The sequence below is a fragment of the Phyllopteryx taeniolatus genome, chromosome 1 (genome assembly GCF_024500385.1).
Source record: "Phyllopteryx taeniolatus isolate TA_2022b chromosome 1, UOR_Ptae_1.2, whole genome shotgun sequence".
NCBI classification, from domain to species: domain Eukaryota; kingdom Metazoa; phylum Chordata; class Actinopteri; order Syngnathiformes; family Syngnathidae; genus Phyllopteryx; species Phyllopteryx taeniolatus.
In genome coordinates this window covers 50371357-50385688 of record NC_084502.1, presented here as the reverse complement: position 1 = coordinate 50385688, position 14332 = coordinate 50371357, and the positions used below count along the sequence as shown (strand labels likewise).

At 47.4% G+C, this 14332-nt stretch overlaps 1 protein-coding gene across 4 annotated transcripts in view; it reads right to left on the bottom strand.

Annotated features, from left to right (window-relative positions):
• Window positions 1-14332, bottom strand: part of ccdc120a (coiled-coil domain containing 120a) — a 59452-nt gene that overhangs the window by 30173 nt on the left and 14947 nt on the right. For 3 of the 4 annotated variants that reach the window (XM_061747811.1, XM_061747801.1, XM_061747820.1), the window contains exons 3-5: window positions 13807-13934; window positions 13619-13732; window positions 7173-7311 (exon numbers count right to left, since the gene is read on the bottom strand). In XM_061747811.1, the coding sequence (XP_061603795.1) occupies window positions 7173-7311; window positions 13619-13732; window positions 13807-13934 (381 nt within the window). The remainder of the gene's footprint in view (window positions 1-7172; window positions 7312-13618; window positions 13733-13806; window positions 13935-14332) is intronic. The other variant, XM_061747828.1, reaches the window with a different exon arrangement.

The following is a 14332-nucleotide window of genomic DNA, read 5'->3' as shown; positions in this document are numbered from 1 at the left end:
AATGATCCTCGGAGCTAACTTGTCTGGGGCTTCACGCCCCTGGTAGGGTCACCCATGGGAAACAGGTCCTAGGTGAGGGACCAGACAAAGCATGGCTAAAAGACTCCTATTATGAAAAATATAAGTGGATCGAGGTTTCCCTTGCCCGGACGCGGGTCACCGGGGCGCCCCTCTGGAGCCAGGCCTGGAGGTAGGGCTCGAAGGTGAGCGCCTGGTGGCCGGGGCCCATGGCACAGCCCGAAAGGGTAACGTGGGTCCCCCGTCCCATGGGCTCACCACCTGTGGGAGGGGCCATAGGGCATGGGTGCAGTGGGAACTGGCCGAAGGCCTTGGTGATCCGATCCCCGGCTACAGAAGCTGGGTCTAGGGACGTAGAACGTCAACTCACTGGCAGGGAAGGAGCCCGTGCTGGTGTGTGAGGTCGAGAAGTTCCGACTAGATATAGTCGGACTCGCCTCCACACACTGCTTGGGCTCTGGTACCAGTCCTCTTGAGAGGGGTTGGACTCTCTTCCACTCTGGAGTTGCCCACGGTGAGAGGCGCCGAGCAGTTGTGGGTATACTTATTGCCCCCCGGCTCGGCGCCTGTACGTTGGAGTTCACCCCGGTGGACGAGAGGGTAGCCTCCCTCCGCCTTCGTTGTTTGTGCCAATACACCAAACAGCAGTTCAGAGTACCCACCCTTTTTGGAGTCCTTAGAGGGGGTGCTGGAGAGCGCTCCCTCTGGGGACTCCATCGTTCTGCTGGGGGACTTCAATGCGCACATGGGCAATGACAGTGAGACCTGGAAGGGCGTGACTGGGAGGAACCCGAGCGTTGTTCTGTTATTGGACTTCTGTGCTCAGCATGGATTGTCCAAAACGAACACCTTGTTCAAGCATAAGGGTGTCCACACGTGCACTTGGCACCAGGACACCATAGGTCGCAGTTCGATGATCGACTTTGTGGTTGTGTCATTGGACTGGCGGCCGCATGTCTTGGACACTCAGGTGAAGGGAGGGGCGGAGCTGTCAACTGATCACCACCTGGTGGTGAGTTGGCTGCGATGGTGGGGGAAGATGCCGGTCCGACGTGGCATGCCCAAACGTATTGTGAGGGTCTGGCAGAATTCCCTGTCAGAAGGAGTTTCAACTCCCACCTCCGACAGAACTTTGCTTCTGTTCCGGGGGAGGCGGGGGACATCGAGTCCGAGTGGACCATGTTCTGCGCCTCCATTGCTGAGACGGCCGACCGGAGCTGTGGCCGTAAGGTGTTCGGTGGCGGCAATGCCTGAACCCGTTGGTAGACACCAACAGTGAAGGATGCCGTTAAGCTGAAGAAGGAGTCCTATCGGGCCTTTTTGGCCTGTGGGACTCCTGAGGCAGCAGATGAGTCCCGGCTGGCCAAGCGGAATGCAGCTTTGGTGGTCGCTGAGGCAGAGCTGTCAACTGATCACCACCTGGTGGTGAGTTGGCTGCGATGGTGCGGGAAGATGCCGGTCCGACGTTGCAGGCCCAAACATATTGTGAGGGTCTGCTGGGAACGTCTGGCAGAATCCCCTGTCAGAAGGAGTTTCAACTCCCGCCTCCGGCAGAACTTCATCCACGTCTCGGGGGAGGCGGGGGACATTGAGTCCAAGTGGACCATGGTCCGCACCTCCATTGCCGAGGCGGCCGACTGGAGCTGTGGCCGTAAGGTAGTACCGACTACCTTACGACTACGTGGCGGCAATCCTCGAACCCTTTGGTGGATACCAACGGTGAGGGATGCCATAAAGATGAAGAAGGAGTCCTATCGGGCCTTTTTGGCCTGTGGGTCTCCTGAGCCAGCAGATGAGTACCGGCTGGCGAAATGGAATGCAGCTTTGGTGGTTGCTGAGGCAAAAACTCGGACATGGGAGGTGTTCGGTGAGGTCATGGAGAACGACTTCCGTATATACCAAGATGGCGCCTACCAGTGTCGTCGCCTCGGTTACGCGATTTCTAGTATTGTTTTTGTGTTTTTCGTTCGTTGGAGACATTACACGACTCACTTACACAAGGGGAGACTTGCTATCCGTCAAGGAGGCTACTCTGGACTTTCTTTCACCAACTTTCGCAAATCCGCTCAGTTTTTCCCCCCCCGAGTTACTCACCGGAGCGGCATCGGCGGTTTTCGGCGCAAGGAGGTGGAGGCGACTCCACAGAGGGAAGCGAGCTGGCATCCAGGTGAAACTCCGCAGGAGAGGATACAGATTGGCGTTCCCGTCGATCCAGCAGTGTACGCTCCCAACCCAACAAAATGGACGAGCTTCATCTTTTGATAAAGGCCAGTAAAGACTTCGGACGTTCCGCCGCCATGTGCTTCACGGAGACTTGGCTTTGTGAGGCTGTAGCCGACGCCGCCGTCATGCTTCCGCGTTTTCATCTTCACCGAGCAGACCGCATCACGGAGTTAACGGGCGAAAACAAATGATATGCTTCTATATCAACGAAAAATGGTGTACGGACGTCATGGAGCTCAGCACACACTGCAGCCCGCATTTTGAGTCGCTGTTTTTGAACTGTAAGCCATTCTACTCGCCGCGTGAGTTCACATCATTCATCCTCGCTGCAGCGTACAGCCCACCTCAAGCTAACACGAACGCCGCACTGCTAACGCTCGCCGAACAAGCCAACGAAATTGAACAAAAAAACCCGGACTCACCCCCCATTATTCCCGGGGACTTTAACAAAGCTAAACTCAACCAGGAACTCCCTAAATACAAGCAGCACTACTGTCTACTGTCCTACCAGGGAAAATAACATTTTGGACCACTGCTATACTAAAAAACGCATACCGTGCCAAACTTCGTGCAGCACTGGGCTTGTCTGATCACTGCTTAAGTCACTTAATACCGACGTACAGGCAATAACTTAAATGCGTGAAGCCTACAGTGAATACAGTGAAAAAGTGGAACAATGAAGCAAAGATGGAACTTCAAAGCTGTTTAGACTGCACAGACTGGAGTGTCTTTGAAAATTCCGCTGGCAACCTGGATGAATATATATACTGTCACAACCTATATCAGTTTCTGTGAAGATGTGTGTGTACCAACAAAGTCATTTCGCACTTTCAACAACAACAAGCCGTGGTTCACTGCCAAACTTAAGCAGCTTCGCCAAGCTAAGGAGGACGCATATCAGAGCGGGGACAGGGCCCTGTATAATCGAGCTAGAAACCAGCTGACATTGCAAAGAGGAACTATGCAGCAAAGTTGGAAAAACAGTTTAGCGCTAACGACTCTAAATCAGTCTGGCATGCATTCCAATCGCTGACTAATTACAAGCGACGATCCCCCCAAGCTGAGAACAATAGCACACTTGCCATCGACTTGAATACCTTCGACTGCAGATTTGAAAAGGACACTTTCACACGCCACACCCATCCGGCTGCACCCCCGACCACAATCACATCTCTGACTTCTGCGTTTACCATCCACGAACATGATGTGAGACGCATCTTCAAACAACAAAAGATTAACAAAGCGGCAGGCCCAGACCATGTGTCCCCATCCTGCCTCATAGTCTGCGCGGACCAGCTCGCGCCAGTCTTCACTCAGATCTTCAATAGATCTCTGGAACTGTGCGAAGTACCATCCTGTTTCAAACGGTCCACCATCATTCCAGTCCCCAAGAAACCGGCAATCTCGGGTCTAAATGACTACAGGCCTGTCGCCTTGACATCTGTGGTCATGAAGTCCTTTGAACGTCTCGTGCTGGACCACCTCAAAAGCATCACAGGTCCCCTGCTAGACCCCCTGCAGTTTGTCTACCGAGCGAACAGGTCTGCGGATGATGCAGTCAACATGGGACTGCACTTCATCCTTGAACACCTCGACAGTGCAGGGACCTACGCGACGATCCTGTTCGTGGACTTCAGCTCAGCGTTCAACACCATCATCACCTGAACTCCTTTCATCCAAGCTTCTCCAGCTCAGCGTCTCACCTGCCATCTGCCAGTGGATTTACAGCTTCCTGACGGGCAGGACACAGCAGGTGGGGCTGGGAGAGACCTCCTCAACTATACGCAGCATCAGCACTGGGGCGCCCCAAGGTTGTGTCCTCTCTCCGCTGCTCTACTCTCTCTACACGAACGACTGCACCTCAGAAAACCCGGCTGTCAAACTCCTCAAGTTTGCAGATGGCACCACTTTCATCGGCCTCATCAAGGACGTTGACGAGTCTGCATATCGACAGGAAGTCTAGCGGCTGGAGCTGTGGTGCGGCCGACACAACCTGGAGCTGAACACGCTCAAGACTGTAGAGATGAACGTGGACTTCAGGAGGCATCCTTCGCCACAGCTGCCCCTCACGTTGTCCAGCTGCCTTTTGTCAACCGTCAAGACCTTCAAGTTCCTGGGAATTACAGTCTCTCAGGACCTGAAGTGGGCGACCAACATCAACTCCGTCCTCAAAAAGGTCCAGCAGAGGATTTACTTCCTGCAGTTTCTGAGAAAGCACGGCCTGCCACAGGAGCTGCTGAGGTAGTTCTACACAGCGGTCATCGAATCAGTCCTGTGTTCTTCCATCACAGTCTGGTTTGGTGCTGCTACAAAAAAGGACAAACTCCGACTGCAACGGACAATCAAAACTGCTGAAAGGATTGCCGGTACCCGCCTACCCACCCTTGAGGACTTGCACGCTGCCAGAACTAAGACAAGAGCGTGCAAAATGCTCTCGGACCCTCCACATCCCGGTCACCAGCTCTTCCAGCTCCTTCCCTCAGGTAGGCGCTCCCGATCAATGCAAACTAGAACTAGCAGACATTCCAACAGCTTCTTCCCTCTTGCGATCAACTTCTTAAACACCTAACCTACAATTCCATTACAACATGCTGGCAATTGTTTGACTTAAGTTCTTTGTCACATTTCTGTGGGGCCAATTATATATTACTCGTGCACTCACTGTAGTAGTCTCGCCACGCTGCACTATTTGCATATCTGTTGTTGACCAATACTGGCCACTCATGCCAGAGTAGCATCTGCTCCATTTGCACACTGATTGAGGAGTATCTGCAACATTTGCACAATCAACATTGTCCCAGATTATCCCGCTACTCGTCACTTTAAACTGCATACACTCCTTGAAGTCTCGGCGCACTTTGCACAATGGTCATTGCACCGGACTATTGCAATAGTTAGTCATTCGAACTGCTCGAGGACTCTGCATCTTTTGCACAATTGTCAAAAAAAAATAAAAATGTACTGGCATTACCAGATAACTATTAAACCTTTATTGCTCAGTGACTGTTTTTTGTCAATGTCTTTATGTCTCAAAAGTGTTCTCTGTCAATTGACTGTCTGTTGTCGTACTAGAGCGGCTCCAATTACCGGAGACAAATTCCTTGTGTGTTTTTTTGACATGCTTGGCAAATAAAGATGATTCTGATTCTGACAGCTTCGAGGAAATTCTGGTCCACCATCCGGCGTCTCAGGAGAGGGAAGCAGTGCACCATCAACACTGTGTATAGTGGGGATGGGGCGCTGCTGACCTCGACTCGGGACGTTGCGAGTCAGTGGGGAGGATACTTCAAAGACCTCCTCAATTCCACTGACATGCCTTCCTATGAGGAAGCAGAGTCTGGGTTCTCTGAGGCGAGTTCTTCTATCTCTGGGGTTGAGGTCACCGAGGGGGTTAAAACGCTCCTCGGTGGAAAGGCCCTGGGGTTGGATCAGATTCGCCCGGAGTTCCTAAAGGCTCTGGATGTTGTGGGGCTGTCCTGGTTGACACGCCTCTGCAACATCGCATAGACATAGGGGACAGTGCCTTTGGATTGACAGACTGGGGTGGTGGTGGTTTTTAAGAAAGGGGACCGGAGGGTATGTTCCAACTCCAGGGGGATCACACTCCTCAGCCTCCCTGTGAAGGTCTATTCAGGGGTGCTGGAGAGCAGGGTCCATCGGGAAGTTGAATATCAGATTTACGTCCTGGCCGTGGAACAGTGGAACAGCTCTACACCCTTAGCAGGGTCCTCGAGGGTGCATGGGTGTTCGCCCAACCAGTCTACATGTGTTTTGTGGACTTGGAGAAGGCGTTCGACCATGTCCCTCTGGGATTCCTGTGGGGGGTGCTTCGGGAGTATGGGGTACCAAACCCCCTAATACGGGCTGTTTGGTCCCTTTACGAACGGTGTCAGAGTTTGGTCCGCATATCCGGCAGTGAGTCGGACTTGTTTCCGGTGAGGGTTGGACTCCGCCAAGGCTGCCCTTTTTCACCGATTCTGTTCATAACTTTTATGGACAGAATTTCTAGGCGCAACCGAGGCGTAGAGGGGGTCTGGTTTGGTGGCCTCAGTATTGCATCTCTGCTTTTTGCAGATGATGTGGTTCTGCTGGCTTCATCAAGCCGTAATTTCCAACTCTCACTGGAGCAGTTCGCAGCCGAGTGTGAAGCGGCTGAGATGAGAATCAGCGCCTCCAAATATGAGACCATGGTCCTCAGTCGGAAAAGGGTGGCGTGCCCTCTCCAGGTTGGGGATGAGATCCTGCCCCAAGTGGAGGAGTTCAAGTATCTTGGGGTCTTGTTCCGAGTGAGGGAAGATTGGAACGGGAGATCGACAGGCGGATCGGTGCAGCGTCTGCAGTGATGCGGACTTTGTATTGGTCCGTTGTGGTAAAGAAGTAGCTAAACCGAAAGGCGAAGCTCTCAATTTACCGGTCAATCTATGTTCCTACCCTCACCTATGGTCACGAGCTGTAGGTCGTGACCGAAAGAACAATATCCCGGATACAAGTGGCCGAAATTAGTTTCTTCCGCAGGGTGTCCGGGCTCTCCCTTAGAGATAGGGTGAGAAGCTCGGTCATCCGGGAGGATCTCAGATTAGAGCCGCTGCTCCTCCACATAGAGAGGAGCCAGATGAGGTGGCTGGGGGATCTGATTCGGAAGCTTCCAGGATCGCTCCCTGGTGAGGTGTTCCGGGCACGTCCCACCGGGAGGAGACGCCGGGGACGACCCGGGACACGCTGGAGAGACTATGTCTTTCGGCTGGCCTGGCTGGGGAGAGGGAAGTCTGGGCGTCCCTGCTAAACCTCCTGCTCCCACGACCCGACCTCGGATAAGCAGTGGAAAATGGATGGATGGATAAATAAAATAAATTACATAATCTTGTTACATGTAATTAGTCATTCCACTGTGTGTGTGTGTGTGTGTGTGTGTGTGTGTGTGTTGTGCGCACACGCGTTACCAGTGTGGCAGCCTCTGTGCACAGTCATCTTGCCATGTTGTGCATGTGTGTTGTGTTCACGGTCATTGTGCTTTCTCCGTGTGCTGCTGAATAAAGTTTTTTTAGTCCTCACACGTGCGCCATCTTCTTCCTGTAACATACAAAAGATGAAGAAATTACAGGAAGTAATGTAAATAATCCAGCAATCATCTTGTCAATGAGGAGGTCACATGACACAGCGAGACACCACAGTTGTTTCAAACAAACATCCAAAACACAACATGACACAAAACATGCAACTGTCAATCATGTGGCAGTCACACAATGCATTCTAGTATGTCGGCAGGGTACAGAATACATACAGTTTATGTGGGTGGGGTCCAGAAAAGTATCAAGCAAGTCCCAAATCATATTGTCATGGGCAAGCCAAGTCAGGTCAAGTCACAGTTTATCTCAAGTCAAGTCCTGTGATAAGTCAAGTCCCAAGTAAGGTCACCTTATTATTGTAATGCAGTCTTACCTGCAGTATCTGGTCTTTATAAAAAAGACCAGGAAGGCAAATGTATTTATTTAGCGCATTTCATACACAAGGTAACTCAATGTGCTTTACATGATGAAAAGCGTTTAAAAACAAAGAGCAAAAAAGACATTTCAAAACAAAAGTAAAGAAAATTAAAAGACAGTTTACTAAAATTACTAAAAAAAAAAAAAAACTACAGTGCAAGAATAATTATTTAAGAAATTGAAAATCTCTAAAATGCTCAATCATAATTATGAAAAAAAAGAAGAATTTTTAATCTGGACTTAAAAACACTGACACTTTGAGGCTGACTTCACTTCTGATGGTAGTTTATTCCATTTGTGCACAGCATAACAAAATGCTGCTTCACCACGTTTGCTTTGGACTCTGTGCTCCACTATCTAACCTGAGTCTGTAGATCTCAAAGCCCTACTGAGTTTATATTCCATGAGCATTTCTTTAATATATCCAGGACCTAAACCATTTAGTGATAACTAGACCAGTAGCAGAACTTTAAAGTCAATTCTATAGCTGACTGGGAGACAGTATAGAGAATTTAGAATTGGAGTAATATGTGCTGACATCTTTGTTCTGGTCAGAAACCAAGCTGCAGCATTCTGAATGAGCTGCAACTGTTTAAGGCTCTTTTGGGGGAGTCCAGTCAGAAGACAATTACAGTAGTCATGCCTATGGGAGAGTCTCCTGGTCTGCTTGGAACATGCAGCCCATCACTCTGGATATGTTGTTCAGCTGGTCAAAGCCTGTTTTAATGATTGATTTTATATGACTGCTGAACGTCAGATCGGAATCTATCAGCACACCAAGGTTTTGGACTTGGTCTGTAGTTTTTAAAGAGAATGATTGCAGCAATCCTCTTTTATTTACTGCCAAAAACAACTACCTCAATTTTGGTGTTTAACTGAAGGAAATTTTGGTTCATCCAGTTATTTATTTGTTTTTGACACAACACCTCAATTGAACTGTAGTCATCTGGAGACATCGCGAGAACCAGTAACTCTGTGTCATCTGCATAGCGATGATAAGCAACATCAAAGTGCTGTCCAAGAACTGACCCTTGAGGGACCCCATATGTCATTGCCATTCGATGAAACTGAAAACTTCCAATAGTTACGAAATAACTTCTTTCCTCCAGGTAGGCCCTGGGAACCATTTAAGGACCGTTTCATTTAGTCCAACTCAAGTTCCCAACCTGTTCAACAGTATGTTATGATATAGTGTATCAAACGCCGCACTGAGATCCAACAAAACAAAAACTGACAAATTCTCTGAGTCAGTGTTCAACCTTACATAATTTATCAGTTTTATATGAGCTGATTCTGTCGTGTGATGAGGTCAGAAATCTAATTGAAATTCATCAAACAATCCATTTATCGCCAAGAAATTGCTGGGTTGATTAAAAACCACTTTCTCAACAATCTTGGCTATGAAGGGGAGGTTGGAGATGGGTCTATAGTTTGCTCACATGTACGCATTCTCTTTTTTAGAAGTGGCTTAGTGGCAGATACTTTCAAAGCTTTAGGAAACTCACCTGACTGACGTGAGCAATTGATTATTTGCTGCAAATCAACTAGCACAGACTTCACAATAGTTTTGAAAATTTCAGATGGTATTGAGTCCAGACAGCAAGCTGATGGTTTCAGCTAAACCGTTTTCTCTATTCTTTTTTGGTCAAATGTATCCAACTTTGGCGTGGTAGGAGAGTTTATTCTTTTTTAGACGTAGCATCATTTTAGCATTTTTCTGATTTGTAGTGTTATTTGACCTGATACATCGTATTTTTTCAACGTAATAGCAGGCAAATTCATTGCATTTATCTGATGTGGAGAATTCTGACGCTCTCTGATAAGAGAGTGTTTGTGAGCTTTATCAACCACAGCAAACACAGTGTGAGTATTGTTGAGGTTCTTACTTGTGATTTTAGAAAAGTGTCTTGCCCTGACAAATTCTTGCTTAAAATTACACAGGCTTTGTCTGTAGAGGTTGTAGCAAATTTGGAGTTTAGTCTTTCTCCACTTATTTTTTTGCTTTTCTACACTTTGATTTAGAGATCTTGACCATCAAGGTGCTCCTCCATGGTGTTTTAGGTCAGCTCAAGGTTTGTCTTAGTTTTAATAGGAGCAACACCATCCATGAGATAGAGTGTACACGTTAAACGTCAAATCCAAGTCTAACACATACAAGATTATTTCAGTTGTTTATTTTCACCTCCCCTTTCCAAAAAGATTTTTTTTTTAATCGAGTTGTACAAATTCTAGGTCACATCAACAGTGGAAAAAGCTTTAAAGGGGACATACTTTGCCAAACCAACTTTTTGTAGTATTTGTGATTCAATATTGTCTCCTTGGTGCCTCAGTAAATGTGAAGTCCATCCATCCATCCATCCATTTTCTGAGCCGCTTATCCTCACTAGGGTCACGGGAGTGCCTATCCCAGCTATCTTCAGGCAGGAGGCGGGGTACACCCTGAACTGGTTGCCAGCCAATCGCAGGGCACACATAAACAAACAACCATTCGCACTCACATTCACACCTACAGGCAATTTAGAGTCTTCAATCAACCTACCACGCATGTTTTTGGGATGTGGGAGGAAACTGGAGTGACCGGAGAAAACCCACGCAGGCACGGGGAGAACATGCAAACTCCACACAGGCGGGGCTGGGGATTGAACCCCGGTCCTCAGAACTGTGAGGCAGACGCTCTAACCAGTCACCCACCATTCCGCCTAAACCTGAAGTATAAATTTAAATCATCTATGTATTTCTGAGTTCCAGACGTTTTTCTGCCGAAATTCTTAAATCAGGCCAATGGAATTTCTCGAGTTTATCTTACGTCACTAGCGAAGATCTCCACCTACCTCTCCGCTCCCGAGCCAGCGGTGTCAACGTAACAAACACGTCCTCTCACAAGTGGGTCTTCTACACGGAGGTAACCAATCAGAGGAAAGGGGCCAGTCTAAGCCAAATATGGGCAAAGCGGATACAAAACTGCGTCAAATAGAAGTCGCTGTCAGCGGGGCCTTTTCTGGACACTCATATGACAAAACCAAGGTGTTTTTTTAAATTAAATTGAAGTAAGTCCATGTTGGAGAGTCACTCAATGGAGGTCTAAATAGCCAAAACATGGGACCTTTAAAAAATTATTTTACATTACAAAAAAATATATAATTTGAAGTGGGGTGTGTAGACTTTTTATATCCACTGCAGACTTGTTCCTGTTTTTGTAATCTGCCTGGTGAGCGTATTGTGCTGTTTACCAGGTGGAAACAAAATTGTGTCAGACCATTTCTTGGAGCTGAGTTTGCCTTCATTTGTTATTTTATCAAGATTTTATTTGTTTGTTTTTGTATAAGGATTGCCTTTATTATCCATCCATCCATCCATTTTCTGTATTAGATAAATATTAGATAAAGTGATATTGTTCAGCAATATCTGAATTTCCACATTCATATTTGCTTTACAACCCCAATTCCAATGAAGTTGGGACGTTGTGTTAAACATAAATAAAAACAGAATCCAATGATTTGCAAATCATGTTCAACCTATATTTAATTTTTAATATATAGCTTCCGAATCAGATGCCCCAGCCACCTCATCTGGCTCCTCTCTATGTGGAGGAGCAGCGGCTCTAATCTGAGATCCTCCCGGATGACCGAGCTTCTCACCCTATCTCTAAGGGAGAGCCCGGACACCCTGCGGAAGAAACTAATTTCGGCCACTTGTATCCGGGATATTGTTCTTTCGGTCACGACCTACATATATTTAATATTTTGGAGAAACATATGCTGCCATCCAAGCAACGTCTTTTTCATGGACGCCCCTGCTTCTTTCAGCAAGACAATGCCAAACCACCTTCTGCATGTTACAACAGTGTGGCTTCGTAGTAAAAGAGTGCGAGTATTAGACTGGCCTGCCTGCAGTCCAGACCTGTCTCCCATTGAAAATGTGTGGCGCATTATGAAGCGTAAAATACGACAACGGAGACCCCGGACTGTTGAACAGCTGAAGCTGTACATCAAGCAAGAATGGGAAAGAATTCCACCCACAAAGCGTCAACAATTAGTGCCCTCAGTTCCCAAACGTTTAGTGAATGTTGTTAAAAGAAAAGATGATGTAACACAGTGGTAAACATAAAATTCTAAGTTAATGATTATTTGCTAAAAACAATTAAGTTTATCAGTTTGAACATTAAATATCTTGTCTTTGTAGTGTATTCAGTTAAATATAGGTTGAACATGATTTGCAAATCATTGTCTTCTGTTTTTATTTATGTTTAACACAATGTCCCAACTTCATTGGAATTTGGGTTGTAGTTATTCTTGTTTTATTTTACGTTCATGCTCTGATTTAAAAAATAAATAAATCAAAAGTTACTCACCAGTTACTCAGTGATTGAGTAGTTTTTTTCACTGAGTACTTTCTTACTCCTTATTTTTACTTGAGTCATATTATTTTAACATAACGGTACTCTTACTGCCGGCACGGTGTACGACAGGTTAGCACATCTGCTTCACAGTTCTGGGGACCGGGGTTCAAATCCCGGCCCCACCTGTGTGGAGTTTGCATGTTCTCCCCGTGCCTGGGTGGGTTTTCTCCGGGCACTCCGGCTTCCTCCCACGTCCCAAAAACATGCGTGGTAGTTTGATTGAAGACTAAATTGCCCGTAGGTGTGAATGTGAGTGCGAATGGTTGTTTGTTTCTATGTGCCCTGCGATTGGCTGGCGACCGGTTCAGGGTGTACCCCGCCTCCCGCCCGAAGATAGCTGGGATAGGCTCCAGCAGCTTGCGACCCTAGTGAGGATAAGCGGTAAAGAAAATGGATGGATAGATGGATGGATGGATGGATGGATGGATGGTACTCTTACTTGAGTACAATATTTGGCTACTCGACCCACCGCTGATTACACTGGGGAAAAATTTGAAAAATAAATTTTGTTGAGTTAGATTTTTTTGCTGATTAAAACTAAATTTGTCCAAAGTGTGTGAAAGCGGAGTTGTATAATACAGTACATATACTATAGTGTGTGTGGGCTACGTGTATGCAGCAGCTACTTAATTTATAGGAAGTGATGACGCGCCCTGTCTCTCCTCGGGCCTGCTTCCTCCTCTTCTCTTTGTTCCTTGAGTCCGCTGCGGTCGCCTCCTCCTCTTCTTGTAGGGGGGGCTGTGGTGCCTGCTGTGGGGTTTTCGTCCCTGCCCAGTTTTGGGGGTTTCTTGGGGGGCTGATGTGGGGTCGGGGGGCCCCCTTATCGTTCCCTTGTTGGGCTTCCCTATCCGCCCTCCTTTCCACCAAACAAAGGACACCGTCTCGGGCTGGGAGGGGACTGGCTGCATTGTGTGCCCTGCGGGTTGGGGGGGCGTCTTGCTCTCCTGGGGGTGTGGGGCGGTGAATGTGGGGGTGTTGGGGTTGGCTGGGGGGGTAACATTGGGTCCCTGCAGCCTCCTCCGGGTGGCTGGTTTTCAGTGCGCCATAGCCACTCCCACCACATTTCAGTTGTACAGCCGGGTTCACGACCCTTGTCCTGCATGCTTCCCCTCCTGTCCTCGTCCTGTCCTACCTTGTCCTGTCTTTCCTTCACAGGGTGTAGCACTACTGCCCCATAAAACACTCATATCTAATGTGTCATTGTTCCTGTTATATAATGATTTACTTTCTTCAGCTTGTTTAAAGCTGGTGCTTTGTCTTCTTTTCTCACTCCCCTCGAGAAAACTGTTTGACTGATCGACTCTGAATCGAAATAAATTAAAATTACTAAGAAACCACAGTGGCAACTTAAAAAGTCCACTGTGACACAGTAAAACTGTTCTGGCATAAAAGGGATACAGATCCTCCTTTCTGCTTGACTTAACACCCGAACACTCACAAAAGAAAAAAAAAAAAAAAAAAAAAAAAAAAAAGGAAGTGATGACACAAACATGACCTCTGCTCTGGACTTCCTGTTTGCTTGTCGGGTCGTCCCGCCTCTGCGCCTCACACAGGGGAGTTTCTCCCCCGCTGACAAGGGGAAGTCACTGGGTAGTGCACCTGTCAGCTCCTGATGAGATTGACAGTTCACACCATGTAAACAGGCGCACGGTGACACAGGCGAGTTCACGTGATATCACTCACCGCCTCCTGCAGACACACACGTCTCAGCTCAGCCAATCGCGTGCTAAGCAGTGCCTGCAGGCTCTGCCTCCTCTCTTGTAGCTCCAACATGTGCTCCTTTTGCTTCCTGTCCCAACATGTGAGAGGAGCTAAACACACAAAAACACAAACAACAACAAAAGCAAATTGGCATTTAATTTTTTAGTAACCATGAGCCCGTAAAATTAGGGTTAGGGTTAGCTAGTTAATTTCAGTCTGAAATACTGCCCAAAATAAATCAGCGATTGGGCAAAATAGGAGTATTTAAAATAATCAAGGAATGACAAAAACAAAAAATTACTGGTATCTGTTTAATTTGAAGTACTGTTGCATTCACAATCCAGCATCACATCCAATTTTATACTTCACTGTCGATGAGCTAAAAGACTTCAGCAAAGGATACATCAGTGATCCATCGATTTTAGCTAGTCCGTGGAACCTCTTCAATGCTTGATCCTCACTACTCAATGTGCATTTAATGCAATCTGCTATATCTGGATTGTCACGT